Raw genomic sequence first — 15,790 nt, 5'->3', positions numbered from 1 at the left:
TTACAAACCTCTTCTAAAACATTTACAATATACTTTAGGACTTCTAGAGTGCCTACATCTGAGGCTCTCAAAGCACTTCGCACTTGTTAACAAAGGAAGCCTCAAAACTCCTGTGAGTAGGGGAAATATTGCTGTCCCCATTTTACAGATGGGGAAACTGAGATATAGAAAAGTAGAGTTACTTTTTCAAAGTCATGCAGCAAGGCTGTAGCAGAGCCAAGAACTTAGATGCACTGGTTCTTAGTCTTGCACTTTACCTACCAGATCATTCTTATTAACTTAAATGAGAAATTAGGAGCTTTTTGAAAAGGAACACTGCACTACTTTTCCTTAGCTCCTGAATCTGAATATTCACAATGTCTCATGCTAGAGACAACCAGCTTGATTATATCGTTTTTAACAGTGGAATGTTAATAGTCTTTTTCGACTCTTTTCTCTGCAGTCTGAAGTAGTTCTCCATGATGAACTACTTTTTGTAGTAAAAGCATATGTTTAAAATTTAACTTTTCCCAACCATCTTTTTAAAAAAATTCTATTGTTTTAGAGAGTCATGATGAAAGTATTGGAGCACTCCAGCATGTGTTTTATTGGCCCATTTGCGCTCACCCTTGTTCCTCACAAAGCACTGAAGGCATGTATTAATAGACCAATAAAACATGCTCTGTCATGTCCAACAAGCAGGAAGACATCTGTTAAAGCTTACATCAGTCAAATGAAAATGTTTTGTAGGATAAATGTGTTGCTACCATTAGAGATCCATAATTTTATTGACTTATTTTTATCCTTCTGCGTAGAATAGAAGTTGTTGAACCATCCAATTTAAAACTCAAATGCTGAGATTGAATCAAAAATAAAATATGCTTGATTTATATATATGCATTTTTATTTTAATAAGGATTAGACCAAAGTTTGAGTTGTAAATGGATTAGACAGTCACATATTGTGCAAGATTAGGTGGCAAAGCAAGTGCTGCTGTGTATCCAAATAAAAAACCTTAGTTATAAAATGTATTCTGAATGTCTACATTTTTCATCCAAAAGGTGTGACTTTGAGTCCTGCCAATTCTTGCTATGCATTTTGGAGCATTCCAATAAGGTGTGTGTTTTGTAACATTTGTATGCAGTGCTGAAAATGCTTACAAATGAATCATGACATGTATTTATATAAATACCATCTAGTTCTTCTCTGGGAGACACAGAAACCAGTTTGAGCTACTTTAAGGTGGTTTGGTGAGGTGTGTGGGGGGGTGGATTTTAAGTGCTACTTTGTATTAAGTACATAAAATTAATTTAATATTTGCTACCATAAATGTGATAGGTGTAAGTGGTAAAAATCTTGGTGTAAAACATGTTACGATTCTCTAGAAACTCTCTTTCTATTTTCCATTGCCTAGAAAGAGTATTTTTACAGTTTAAGCACTGTCTGAGAATTTAATGGCTTTACCTCCCAGCAAGACAATTTCTTTCTAAAATCAAAACAGTAAATATATGTATAAAATGAAAACATCTTTACTGATCTTGAGGTTGGTGAAATGGGAGCATCAGTTTTACTTAGGGTTTGCCACTTGCAGTTACAATATTTCAAAATAAACTTTTAAAGCATCAGTTGTTAGGTTGTATAATGTGAAAAGTGGCAATGTTGTTTCTTTGTACTTTAAATTGTCAAGTCATTAAGGTACAAAGATAATATGAATATTATACATAAGATGGATCTAATAATAAAAACAAACCAATTGCTAGACTTTAGTGTGTATAGTTTCAATTGAATTTAATGCTTAGAAAAGTGCTGGATTGACAGGCCTGGAGACCAATTTCTTCCAGTGCTGGCTTCCCCAGGGTGCCTTAACTATATCTTGGAGGGTCTGCCTCCATGGAAGAGAGGTTAATTCAGCCACTGTTCATTCAGTTTTTGGCTCCTCTGACACAGCCAGCAGTGGTGCCAGTTGTGATGGTTTCTTTTGTGATTTAGACGCATCACGTCTCCTACGAATGAGTATGACTAAAACCATCGCCTTATTTCATATACGCCACTAAACAGTCATCAGATACTAAATGTCTGATCATGAACTAAAGTGATGTAAAGGTGGAAAGTTCCAAATTCTGTTATCAATCCTTTGAGCCATCCAGTGACTCCTTCATCTTACTGATATAGAAGCTTCAAAAAATAAAGGGAGAAATCCCACCCATTTCACCTGCACAGGTGTAACTTCAGTTTTCATGTAGTTTGCAGTCTATAGCTAATTAAAGTTTTTCTCCTTGATGTGTTCAAATGATTTAGAGATGCTCTCCCACCAGCATAGCTACTGCCGCTCATTTAGGTGGTTTTGTTATGTCGACAGGAGAGCTCTCTCCCATCGGCATAGCACAGTTACACGACCTATCTTACAGCAGTACAGCTGTATTGGAACTTGCTAGTGTAAACATGGCCAAACTGACACATGACAAGCTTTATCAGGAGATAATGTTGTTGAACTGAATTACAGCTGTAGGTCTTTTGTTTGGGAAACAATGGTTTTTGCCTAGTCCAGTTGTTGCAATGCAATTTACAAAAATTTCACTGAGAGATAACTGCCTTCATGGCATTTGGTTTAAGTATTTTTACCATAGAGCGCTCCTGAAAGCAGGTTGTCAAGACTTTCTCTGACTGGACTGTATTATAGATTGGCTCCCAAATTATGTATGCAGGGGATTCTCAATATCCATGTAAGAGAGTGCAATACATTGCCTTTGAGCATATTTTTTCAGCATAGAAAATTTAAATATGTATTTTGGATGTTTGAAAATTTTAAGTATATACAAAAGCTGTGTAGTATTCTGTTGTTTTATAAAAATATTAAGGAAACAGCAAAGTAGTGAACATTTTTTCAAAGTGCCTGTAGTAGAAGCAATGTATTATTGGTAAACTTTTAAATGTTAAATTTTGCCCAGATCCTTCTAACAACTTTTTCACAATTCCACATTTAAGGACAAAAAGTGAAAATTTGTACATTTTAAAAAAAAAAAAATCAGCATCTTTAAAAGATCAGTATCCAAAATCACTTTTTATTAGGGACAAATTTGGTGTTATCACTGTAAATATATAATAAATCCACTAGTTTCATTGGAGTTGCACTGGATTTACAGAAAGAGCAGAAATTAGCTCATCTGGTGAAATCATGCCCTCATTAATAGCCCAAATAAAGTATTTCTTTTAGATAACATTGTAGAAATTCAGAATAAGTTTCCACCTTTCTCAAATATTTTCAAGACTTCAAATGAAGGTCACAAAAATATTTAGTATTTCTACATTTTTGTCTAAAAGATGGCACTTTTGGAAAATGTTGTAGAATTACTTGCAATGAGTAAGGTTAGCAGGGTCTCTTCAGTAGCTGCAGTTCATAGTGATGTCACAATCTGTATTTGGTGTGTGAATGTTTCAGAGGCTTTGTACAGCTAGCATTTTAAGGACTTTGTAACTTCATAAATGATTGTTTTTGTTAAACTTCCTAGTTTACTTCTCTTTTCATGCAGGTTAAAATAAATAATTGCAAAATCACTGCAAGTTGGTTGTCCTAATCTTCATCCAATAAGCTTTAATAAGCACACATTTTTATTTTAGCTGGTTGGTCCTGAGTAAAAAAAGTTGAGTCACAGCTTCCCAGAGCTTCATCTCCAGATTATTTTAAATTAACCTATGTCTGAGTGAGAAAATGATCGAGCATTTATTTTTGGTACCAGTTCTTATTTATCATTTTTGTCATTCTACCAATCATGGAAACTTGCATATATTCTGGGCTGAACTAAGGCATCATGAAGCAAATATCATAGTAAAATGGGACCTACCTAAAGTTTAATCTTGACTTTGTGAATTATCATCACATACATAGTAGCAAACATGTCATTTTCTGTTCTTTCTCCTTCCTGTAAAAGGCAGGGGTGTGTCTGAAGGCAATGGAATTTTGATACAATGTTTGGTTATTTGGCATTACAGAATTCTGCTAATTTTCCCATCAATCTCGTATTATTTTCTATCCAGTAATGCAGCACTCCTTGGCAGTGTTCATAAGCGGGACGATTGGAGCTGAATAGAGGGATTTTATTTCATTTGTTACAAAATTCATGACAGATAATACCCAGTAGAAAATTATGAAGTCACACAGATTTAGTTCTTATTCATTTCCAAGCAATTTAATTGAAGTAACTGTAGGGGAGGAGGGTCTTCTTAGATGTTTCTTTTCTCACTTTGTAAAATTTTACCTTTTGGCTCAGTCAGTGCTGTAAATTTCAGTGTATTGAGAAATTAAATATGATGCTTAATATTTAAATTTTGAAACCATTTCTTTACATACGTACATTTATAACCTATGTTTCCTTTACCTTTTTAAAGGGGACCTGCAAAAGGGTCACAAAAACTGGACTTTGAGATCTTTTTTACTTCTTTACAATTAATAAAGAAGGCTTGACATTTATATATGTATATATAAAAATTAGAATGTCAGGTTCTGTCTAGCCTTGAAGACACTGATTAGTGAAATGATGACATCACAAGAGCCAAGAGAGTTAAGCTGAACAATTGACTGGGGAAAAGTGTGTGTCAGATTGTTAAAACTGATTATATTTTCTTTTGGTTTTGTTAAAATATAAATTCAATTAACATTTTAGATAAAAAGAGACTGTTAAAGGTTTAGCATCCTTGATCCTACAGTTAAGGCATTGTAGCTCACAATGAACATCTGAGAGATCTACCAGAGTCCTCCAGGGAAATTGAAACTTGACATTCCTGATATGTCTAATGTAAAAAAAATCAAGATAATAGAGAAGCAAAAAAGACGCATCCCCAAAACATCCTTCTCAGGCCTTTGATCTCTTTTTTTTCCCTTCATTAAAATCCCATATATATTAGAATGTATAGGAAGAGGCTGTAGTGTAGCATTTGATGTAATCATATAGTGTCTTGACATGTTTCTTAGAAATGCCACTCAATGTTTAAATGGTCAGTTCTTTTCTTTCTTGCTTGCTGGTGAGAGGTGCCAGTGAGTGGTGTATTGCACAGGACACTTTTTAACCAGTAAGTCAGTAAGAATGTAATTGGCTGCCAATGTTCATATTGTAGTGACGTGAAAATTCAGAGGCAAACCTATTATAAAGATAATTGAAGCTCTACCCGCTTTAGTTTTGGTGGGGGGAGCAGCAACTCTACAATTCAGCAATTAAAACGCGCTGTAATGTTTTCACTTTTCCCATCACCTCATGCAGGAATACTCTTTGGGCGAGTGGCTGTTTTGCATGACACATTAAAGTCCACAGCCTCGGAATTTACAGTAGGTGGTAGTTTCCTAGTTGGCATAGCTGTGTTTTTAATTTCCTATGTCATAGTTTCGGCTTTTTCATTTTAGCCTTCATTTCATTTTCAGCAAAACTGTCTTACACATGATATTGGAATATCAACTTGGAAAGAACAGATTTTCCTATCCCATAGTGCCTTGTTGGCAAAGAGCTGCCAGGCTGCAATGGAATTAGCAAAGCATGATGCTGAGATCCAGGATATGGCATTTCAATATGGAAAGAACATGTCTATGAGTCATAAGGTATGCCTTTTCTCTCTGTTCAGTCTTCTACTGAAAGGGTAGATGAGAACCTCTCTAATATTCTTCTTTTGAGTCTCTTTTCGGTCTGAGTTTAGTGGATACTTTAAATGAATTCACTTGTAATTATCCAATTTGGCAATATGTATAAAGAGCCATATGCTTGTCACAGAAACAAGTTTATAAAATATTCAGTGTATCAGAAATTTATTCATATTGCATCAAGTAACTCCCATAGGTCCTGGGAAATGGAAAATATTCTTATACCACTCACAATTTTAAAGAACATAGTCCTTCCCATGAATGACTGGGTCACTCTCACCACCACATACTAACAACTCTCTTTCTCCCACTCCCTCACCTTAGTACGCACCTGCCGACTTCATACCCCTTCCCAGCTGTGGCAAACTGTCCCTCCCCGCTTTTTTGCAGCCTCTGCTAACCAACCCCCATCACTTCCCCAATATGGAGCTAGGAGGGTGGAGCCAAAGTACAGCTATCAAAGCAGAGGAGGATAGTTTAGGAATAGATCAAGGGACATGGAATTGGAGATGGGTCTCTGGCTGATGGTTGAATGTGTGTATGTAGGGCTGGGCTCCTGGAGGAGCAGGATCACAAGTGGCTGCATAGATATCGGAAGCCTAAGGCCACCATTGTCTGACATATGGTAAAAGTATAGTAATTTAAATGTTAAGAGTTTTTTGATATATGAAGTTTCTGGTTTGCTAATCCAGCAGTGCTACTTTCCTGAAGTTATGTGAATTTAGTTTGCACTGGAGTTATTCACATCATTCTGGGTTTTCTAATCTTTAAATTAGTTTTTATTTACCTAGAGATAACCATTTCAATCCCTAAAACCTAAGTTGTACCAATCTTTTTTTATTTAACAAAAATGTTTTCACCCTCTCTTGCAGCTACACTCGGACCTCCAGCCATTTATTAAAGGAAAATCTAGTGACTCTGTGGCTTTTAGTTTAAATTCTGCTCCTGTAGTCCTGCATCAGGAGTTCCTTGGAAGGGAAGCCTGGATTAAGCAGATTAGAGAGGTAAATTATAAATTAAGTTTAAAGTGAATTTGTAGTGTTACAATAATTTTTAGATTGGTCATTCATCTCCCTCTTCTCCCAGCTTCTGGAAAACTCTAGGCTCAGTGTTATGGGGCCATCTATGAAGAAACACAGAAGCAAAGAGTACTCAAAGACAGAGGATATAGAGGTTAACCCCATTCCCTAGCTATTCAGTGTCTCTTTGACTGCTGTCCTGGAAACATGGAGATTAGCTTTTAGCTCCAAATTCCTGTTTCCCTCTAGTAATTCCCTAAGAAGATTAATAGATAAGAACAAGATGATTGTGTAATGCAAACTTGTGTGTTTGTCCAATGTCTAGCACTGTGGGGTTCTGGTCCATGACTAGGACTCCTAGGCTAAATAAATAATAATGACACAAGGAGGAGGACAAGAACAAGTAAGACCTACCCAAAAAAAGGCAAGACTTAGCACCATCTAGTGAGCCTACATCAATTGCATGGGTTCCCCATGTCTAAACAGTCTTGGAAAGCACCCTCCCAGGGTTCCTACCCTAGTTGTGCAAGCTGCCCACCTTGTCAGGAAGATTTTTGGTGGTAATGAGGTAATGTGGAACAAAGATTTATTAGTATTCGTTTTGTATGCCCTGCTGGTGAATTTCAGCATGTGAGTTCTGGTGGTACAGATATCCCCTTTCCCATAACATTGTAGCTGTACCTGACAAGAAGAGCTCTACCTCCGTATGTTGTCTGTCTTCGACATGTTGGCCATTTTGGTGCCTGTAGATAGAGTGATGACCAGAATCAAATTAAAATGGCTAAACTAATTAACCTTCAAAGGTAATTTAGAAAATGAAAGAGAGATACCGCTGTGAACTAAAGAGCCAGAAATTCACATTTGAGGTGGGAGCTCTTTTGCTGCCTTTTCTGCTGTTCAAATTGAAAGTAAAATGTGGGGGGAGAGGCCAGGAGTGGGGCTTATGAGTAGTTCTACATTTATGATTGATAGGCTCAGAACTATCTTCATGTGCTGTGGGCGAAGAGGCGGAGTCCCAGTAGTGAGCCTTGTTAGATACATTCTCATAGGGGAATGTAACCTTACTCTCATACAGGAAAAATATATTCTTTCTAACCAAACTGAGGCCTTGTAATTTTAAAGTTAGAGAATGGTAATTCAGCATATGACTAAGAGTCTTAGAATTCTGCAGCCTTGACACAAGACTCCTGTATGTGTTGAATGAAAATAGATTTGGATGAATGTTTCAAAAGCTTTCATAAACTGCGCTGTGATAATACCATTACCCTCTCACTGCAATTTCCCATCTGCAGAATCCAGAATAGGTTGCAGAATTCCAGTTCTGTCTGTCCACTAATTAATTCTTTTTAAACTAAAAAGGGACATTATGCACGCACTGAAGCAATTCTAACTGAAGGAAAATAGGGTGGTAAAAGGTTTTTGTTTTTTGTTTTTTTTCCCCATGGCAAGCAAATAGTGTTTCAATTAGCTATCATTACATCAAAATACAAAATGGGAAATCTACCATGCATCCTCTTAGATAATATGTTAGAATGTATTTGCTCATCAATGCAACTTAAGTTGATGATAGTTTTGCAGCTTCCACAAAAAACATCTCATTATGAGTAAAGGTTAGCGGTGCAAATCCAAATACTTTTTTATACATGTTCAATTGATAGAATCATAGAAATGTAGGGCTGGAAGGGACCTTGAGAGTTCGTCCAGCTCCCACCAAGTAAACCTAGACCATCCCTGAAAGGTCAGTCCTGTTCTTAAAAACCTCCAGTGATGGGGATTCCACAACCTCTCTTGGAAGCCTATTCCAGAGTTTAACTATCTTCCTAGTTTGAAAGTGGTTCCTAATATCTAACCTAAATCTCCCTTGCTACCAGGGCTGCCCAGAGGGGGGGCAAGTGGGGCAATTTGCCCCCGGGCCCCGCAGAATACTATAGTATTGCAACTTTTTTTTATGGAAGGGGTCCCTGAAATTGCTTTGCTCCAGGCCCCCTGAATCCTCTGGACGGCACTGCTTGCTACAGATTAAGTCCATTACTACTTGTCCTCTTTCAGTGGACATGGAAAACAATTGGCTACTATCCCTCTTTATAAAAACCCTATATTTGAAGACTATCAGGTCCTCCCTCAGTCTTCTTTTCTCAAGACTAAACCTGCACTGTTTTTTTTTTAACCTTTCCTCAATTCAAGCATCCTCTGCTGCCTCACACTACTGTGTGAAGGTATTAATGGCAGAACCACCCCCGAATCCCCTCAGTTGCCACCCATGACGGTTGCTGGAGCTGCTGCTGTTACTTTTGCAAGTCCTTCGTTTCGTCTTGTACATAGTACCCATTGGTTAGTTTTGAGAGTTTTAGCATATTTTAGAATTAGAATAATAGTTGATAATTGTGCTGGTGCCAGTTCCGGAGTCATACCTTGGTCTCTAGGCTACAAGTCCTATTGCTCTTGCAGCAAATCAATGCCTGCCAAGAACTCTCACTCCATCTGTCTTAAGTGTTGTGGGAAGCTCAGGTCAGTGACAAATGTCACATTTGTAAGAGGTTTAAGCCCTGCTCTAAGAAGGACAGAACAGCCAGAATTAAGGATTTACTCTTGGAGTCAGTGCGCCATCCACCATTAGAGCCTTCAGAGCGGGTTAGCAGTGCTTCTCCTGGTTTGGCTGTACTGAGGGAAGAGATTGCTGTTGCCAGTACCAAAGAAAAGGCACCATAAATCTTTTAAGGACTCGGCACAAGATACTTCAAAATCTTTGGAGCAGATGTCTAGCTCATGCAAGGACATGTAAGTGTGCTCAAATAAGAGGCATTTTCCAGTGCAGGCCTCAAGTCATGGAAGATCATTGTCTCCAGAGCTAAAGTCAGGCCTATTGAGACTGATTCCTATGGTTTCTGCCTCAATGTTTGCTCAGATATCTGTACTGCAGGATCAGGAGTCTTTCCCAGTGCCGTCCACATCTGAAGCTTATGCAGTCACTAGAGAATTGTTGAACCTGTGAGTACCCATTTCCCTGGCCATTCAGGATTTTCACCTGGCACCCATGCCAAAGGTATCGATGTCTACTCTTCTTGCTCCAGCTCTACACATTGTACGATACTGTCAGACCCGATAGTTAACGTACCTCTTGGATTGGTACTGACCGGGGGAACCACACATGATCTTGCCAGTGCCTGCATCCTCAGGCTATGAACCTATCTTCCCAATACCGATGGGGTCAGCTCCTCCCAGTCAGAAGAAGCGGACTCCTTATTGGACTCTGAGGTCAGTTCTTACATGTCACAACCTGGGCACATTCATCAGCTCCCATGGAGTGCCTACTCACTATGGTACCCGCCTCAGTTGCAGCATAGCCCATATCACAAGGATGCATGGCCCAGACATAGTTGGGGTCCAGTGCCCTATCAGTGGCCTTTCTGGAACCCTTGGAGTTTACCTCCTCAATCAAGGGCATCCCAACACCATTCACATCCTGCTTTTTCAGCAGTGCGTTGTGAGCACCTACACCAGAGTCAACCCACCCTTGGTATTGGACCTGGTACCATGCATATGGATGTTCACTCTCAGGAGCTGCCCCTGAAGGAACTGGAGGAGGCTCAGTCTCACCAGCCCTTGGCCTCCTCATCTTCATCCCCTGAGGCAATGGTAGCAGAATCTGTTTCTCCACCTGCTTATGATTACCAAGACCATCAGGAGTTGTTGAAGAGGATGTTTGTGGTTCTGGATATCCAACCGAAAAAGGTCCAGGAAAAGTTGTGCAGGCTTGTAGGTATTTTAGCCTCAGTGGAACCTTCTAGGGTAATGCTCCCGATTAATGGGGAGCCTGTCAGGGTGCCATTACAGACCCAATCTTCCCTGCCCCCCTACCGCTAAAAGAGCAGAGAGGAAATTCTATGTCCCCTTGCAGGGCTTTGAACATTTCTGTAATCATCCCCCTCTTGGTAGCTCCTTGGTAGTCTCTTCAGCTAATGAAAGAGAGGAGAAACAGGGTCACCAAGCATCCACACCAGGAAGCAAGGAAGCAAAGAAACTTAACATTTGGAAGGAAGCTTTATTCAACAGGAGGGTTACTGCTTTGAATTGCAAACGAGCAGCCTCTGCTGGGTTGTTACAATTTTCCCCTGTGGAATAACATTTCAAAATTTAAGGACAGGTTTCCAAACGAGCTGCAACAGGAATTTTCAGTGATGGTGAATGACGGAAAATTAGTTATCAGAATGGCTTTGCAAGCTGATTCTGCCGCTCGAGGCATGGCCTCCGCCATCACTATGCTACGTGTGTTCATGGCTGCAGTCATCTGGTCTCCACCAACAGACTGAACACACCATCCAACACCTCCCTTTTGAGAGTCCTTCGTTCTTTTCCAGAAAGACTGAGGAGAGGCTGCATAGTCTCAAAGATTCAAAAGTATCCCTTAAGTCTCTGGGAATATATATGCCGCAACAAAAAGAAAGCCCTTTTGCCCACAGTACTTCCAACAGTATTGAAGTTTCATGACTAATATCCAGGACCTGTCCAGGAAGAAGGGCAGAGGTTACAGAAGACATCTGCCACCTTCCGCTTCCTCCACAGCTGCCAGTTCATCCAAGCAAGCTGAATCCTTCAAATAAATAGTCTGATATATTGGTCAAGGACAGAATACTAGTGCCATCTTTTCCCATCCCCGTAATTGCCAATTACCTATTCCACTTCCTAAGTGCTTGGTCCTATATCACCAAGGATCATTGGGTCTTACGCATGGTGGAATTAGGATACACCTTTCAGTTTATTCCTATCCCCCCACCCGCTTTCCCTGTCCCTCTTCAGGGACCTCTAGCATGAGGTCATTCTACTACAGGAGACCCAGTCTCTCCTTCTCTTGGGCACCATAGAGAAAGTCCCTCTGTTACTCAGGGGAAAGAAGTTTTGTTCTTTCTACATCCTAAACCCAAAGTAAAAGGGGTCTTAGACCTATTTTAGAGCTAAGAGAGCTCAACGAGGTCCTAAAGAAAATAAAATGAGAAATAAATTGTCTAACAAGCAGAGGATGCTAAAGAAAATAAAGTGAGAAACAAACAGATGTGTCCCAGGTAAGAAGGATTTTTGTATATAGAAAATGTGTATGTTAGGCAAAATACGGGTCTCTGCATGACCCAGTGAAAAAATACACTGGAGCCCAACACTTTGAATCTTGCATCTGTATTGTTTTTTATGAGTTGGAACAATTTAAAAATATACAAGAGGGACCCTGTCTGGACCAGTCCACACAAGAGATCCACTTCCTGGACACTATGGTGCTAATAAGCGATGGTCACATAAACACCACCCTATACCGGAAACCTACTTACCGCTATGCCTACCTACATGCCTCCAGCTTTCATCCAGACCACACCACACGATCCATTGTCTACAGCCAAGCTCTACGATACAACCGCATTTGCTCCAACCCCTCAGACAGAGACAAACACCTACAAGATCTCTATCAAGCATTCTTACAACTACAGTACCGACCTGGTGAAGTGAAGAAACAGATTGACAGAGTCAGAAGAGTACCCAGAAGCCACCTACTTCAGGACAGGCCCAACAAAGAAAATAACAGAACGTCACTAGCCATCACCTTCAGCCCCCAACTAAAACCTCTCCAGCGCATCATCAAGGATCTACAACCTATCCTGAAGGACGACCCATCACTCTCACAAATCTTGGGAGACAGGCCAGTCCTTGCTTACAGACAGTCCCCCAACCTGAAGCAAATGCTCACCAGCAACCACACAACAAAAACACTAACCCAGGAAGCTATCCTTGCAACAAAGCCTGTTGCCAGCTGTGTCCACATATCTATTCAGGGTACACATCATTGGGCCTAATCACATCAGCCACACTATCAGAGGCTCGTTCACCTGCACATCAACCAATGTGATATATGCCATCATGTGCCAGCAATGCCCCTCTGCCATGTACATTGGCCAAACTGGACAGTCTCTATGTAAAAGAATAAATGGACCCAAATCAGACATCAAGAATTATAATATTCAAATACCAGTCGGAGAACACTTCAGTCTCTCCGGTCACTCGATTACAGACCTAAAAGTAGCAATTCTTCAACAAAAAATACTTCAAAAACCGACTTTAACGAGAGACTGCTGAATTGGAATTAATTTGCTACTGGACACCATTAACTTAGGCTTGAATAAAGACTGGGAGTGGATGGGTCATTACACAAAGTAAAACTATTTCCCCATGTTTATTTTCCTCCCCTACTGTTCCTCAGACGTTCTTGTCAACTGCTGGAAATGGCCCACCTTGATTATCACTACAAAAGTTTTTTTCCCCTCCGCTCTCCTGCTGGTAATAGCTCACCTTACCTGATCGCTCTCGTTACAGTGTGTATGGTAACAGCCATTGTTTCATGTTCTCTGTGTATATAAAATCTCCCCACTGTATTTTCCACTGCATGCATCCGATGAAGTGAGCTGTAGCTCATGAAAGCTTATGCTCAAATAAATTTGTTAGTCTCTAAGGTGTCACAAGTACTTCTTTTTTTTTCTCTGGAACATGTTAGAAAACATTCTTTTATATTTTGATACCTGATTACTTTTAAGTACAGCACAGAGAATGAACAACAGGATGACACTGTGTATATGCATGGTTCCAAGCCAAAACACAGCTGTGAGGTCTAATTTTAGGTCTACCAGCTTTGACATTGTCTTTGACATTATCTCTTTAAAATGACCGAGTCTAGACTTTTTCCCTCTGTGTACATGCAAGCTGTTCCTGGATGGGGTTAGTTCTTTTAAAAAACAAACAAACAAAAAAAACCTATTATTGATTTTGTTTATAACTCTGATCCCTTTATTGTTGGGCAGAAGTACACTGTATAGTCTGGATCTCTGGTTTTTTCAATCCATACGAGCAGCAAGCTTTTGAGGGAAGTTGTTACTTGTGTCTAAAATGTTTTTAATTTAAAAATCAACTGTAGTCTAATCTAGATAGAACTTTTGAACATTGTAGGTATCCAAAGATGTGCCTGTGTCCATTGAAATCTCTTTCCATGTTGTAATGAGGCATTCAGCTAGTAAATATTCATTTGTTTTTTAAAATTCAGAATCTTAAGGAAATTAGTTAATTTTAAAATATTAATTGTAATATATAGCTTGCTACATATTTCATTCTTGCTTCTTACAGAGAAGCAGAAGGTCTAGAAAAATAACAATAGTCTGTAACAGATGACATTTTATGTTTAATCTTTCTTTTTATGTTTAAGGCACAAAGTAAAGGGAATCTAATGGACTTTACTAAGGTGAGTAAATTACATTAAGGCTACATCTTATTTTAAATTTAATGCTTTCATTTTTAAGTTTTATATTCCAGATAAGCTTTTTTCCTTCTAGTCTAAGATTTATCTGAGACATTTTAACTTTCTGTAACAAAGAGTAGCCAATTAGGATGGTCCCATCACATAGGAACTGTCATGCCAGGTTAGATCATTGATCAGTCTACTCCTGTGTCCTGACAATGATAGTGCCAGATGGTTATGCCTATGATGTTCCAGATGGACTACTTGATATAGGGAACCAATTGTATTAAATTAAACACTAAGTATCAAAATTGGCCATTTTACTACTATTGTTACTTTCATTATCCCTCTTGCCTCCTCAGACTTTAAACATTTTAAATATTTTCTCTTCTAAAGAGTTTGTTGCTTTTGTGTTCTCTGTATTTCATTAAGCTAATCATTCTCAGGCTGCCTCCTAATCATCAGGTCCAGATTAACCAATGTGCACTCAGTGCACCTGCACAGGGTCCCATCTCAGGGGTGGACCCAACCACTGGATTTGGGTGGGTCATCCTGAGACCCAATATGCCAAGTTTTCATGACAGAGAGGTGGAGGGGCCAAATTTGAGTAAGTGGCATTGCAACCTGGAGGGTGGGGTCACAGCACAATTCAGGTTTGGCTGGGCTGTCCCTCTTTCATGATATGGGAGCAGATGGGCCAAATTTCAGTGAGTGGTGTTGTGGCCTGGCAACACCACTCACTCAAATTTGACCCACACCATGAGAGTACCGGGCGGGCTATGGGAGTGAGTGGAGCTAGGAATGGGAGGAGCCACCTGGAATGGGAGGGAAGTGCTAAGAGGCAGGGGAGGGGGTGCCAATGAGTTTTCAGGATGGTCCGGGGGGTGCGGGGCTGGTGGTAAATTGTTGTTGGTGGGCTATGCGGGTAGTGTTGGGGGACTGCAGAGTGAGGTGTTGAGGGTGAGTGGGAGGTGTTCGAGGTGGTGGACTAAATTATGATGGGGCCTTTTTGGGGGGCTGTGGATAGTGGAGCTGAGGTGAACAAGTTGTATGTCAGGGCTACTGGGATGTGGAGGGGGTTGTCAGGGTAAGTGGGGGGTGGTGGAGGGTTGTTGTATAGGCACTGACTCAGTGGATGCTGAAAAAAAATGGTGGGTGCTTAGCACCCCCCAGCAGTGCCTTGTGCCCCCTCCCCCAGCACCTCCCGCCTGTCGCGATCAGCTGTTCTGCAGTGTGCAGAGGGTGCTGGGGGGAGAGGGGAGGAGCAAGGGCTGGGTGTACTCAAGGGAGGGGGCAGAACAGGGCAGGAAGAGGCGGAGCCGGGGTGGGATGAGGCGGGGTGGGGTGGGGTCTTGGATGAAGAGGTAGAGTGGGAGCAGCACCTGGGGTGGAACCAGGGGGAGCAGCCCCCAGCACATTAGAAACTCAGCACCTCGGGTTGTTGCGGTATATGTGGAGTAGTAGGAACATTCAGGTGTCTGGGTGTGAGGTGGGATATATTTGAGGCAGAAGCACTTTGCTGAGCAGCCCATGTTCATGCCATGCAAGGCTGGCAATGGCTGGAGCAGAGCTAGAGCAGGGTTGTAGCACCGCTCAATTTTGGCCTGACTGCCCCTCTGTCATGACGGTGGAGCAGCCAAGCCAAATTTGAGTGAATTGTGGGGAGGAGCAATTTCTATAGTGCACAGGGTCCAAAATTCTTTAATCCAGCACTGCTGACCATGACATCTTTACGGTGATGTTATGCCCTCTTACCTTTCTGCCTCCCACCTCATCCCCATGTCGTACATAAAAGGGAGTCTTCCCTCTCCTGGTAGCTGCTTCCTACACACCTCCTCATTACAGCTTTTTTGTGAACTGAACACGGAAACCGGAAACCTTCCCTTTCATTGCATGAGC

General features: G+C 40.6%; 1 protein-coding gene across 2 annotated transcripts in view; it reads left to right on the top strand.

The window, feature by feature from the left end:
- The window catches only part of PDSS2 (decaprenyl diphosphate synthase subunit 2), a 189,966-nt gene that overhangs the window by 153,140 nt on the left and 21,036 nt on the right, over positions 1 to 15,790 (top strand). The window contains exons 5-7 of one of the 2 annotated variants that reach the window (XM_007057397.4): positions 5,393 to 5,566; positions 6,478 to 6,609; positions 13,859 to 13,894. In XM_007057397.4, coding sequence (XP_007057459.2) covers positions 5,393 to 5,566; positions 6,478 to 6,609; positions 13,859 to 13,894 — 342 coding nt within the window. The remainder of the gene's footprint in view (positions 1 to 5,392; positions 5,567 to 6,477; positions 6,610 to 13,858; positions 13,895 to 15,790) is intronic. The other variant, XM_037894579.2, reaches the window with a different exon arrangement.

This window comes from Chelonia mydas, chromosome 3, assembly GCF_015237465.2.
Source record: "Chelonia mydas isolate rCheMyd1 chromosome 3, rCheMyd1.pri.v2, whole genome shotgun sequence".
Classification (NCBI taxonomy): domain Eukaryota; kingdom Metazoa; phylum Chordata; order Testudines; family Cheloniidae; genus Chelonia; species Chelonia mydas.
Note: the sequence above shows the minus strand (reverse complement) of the source record. Positions and strands in the feature narration are given on the sequence as shown.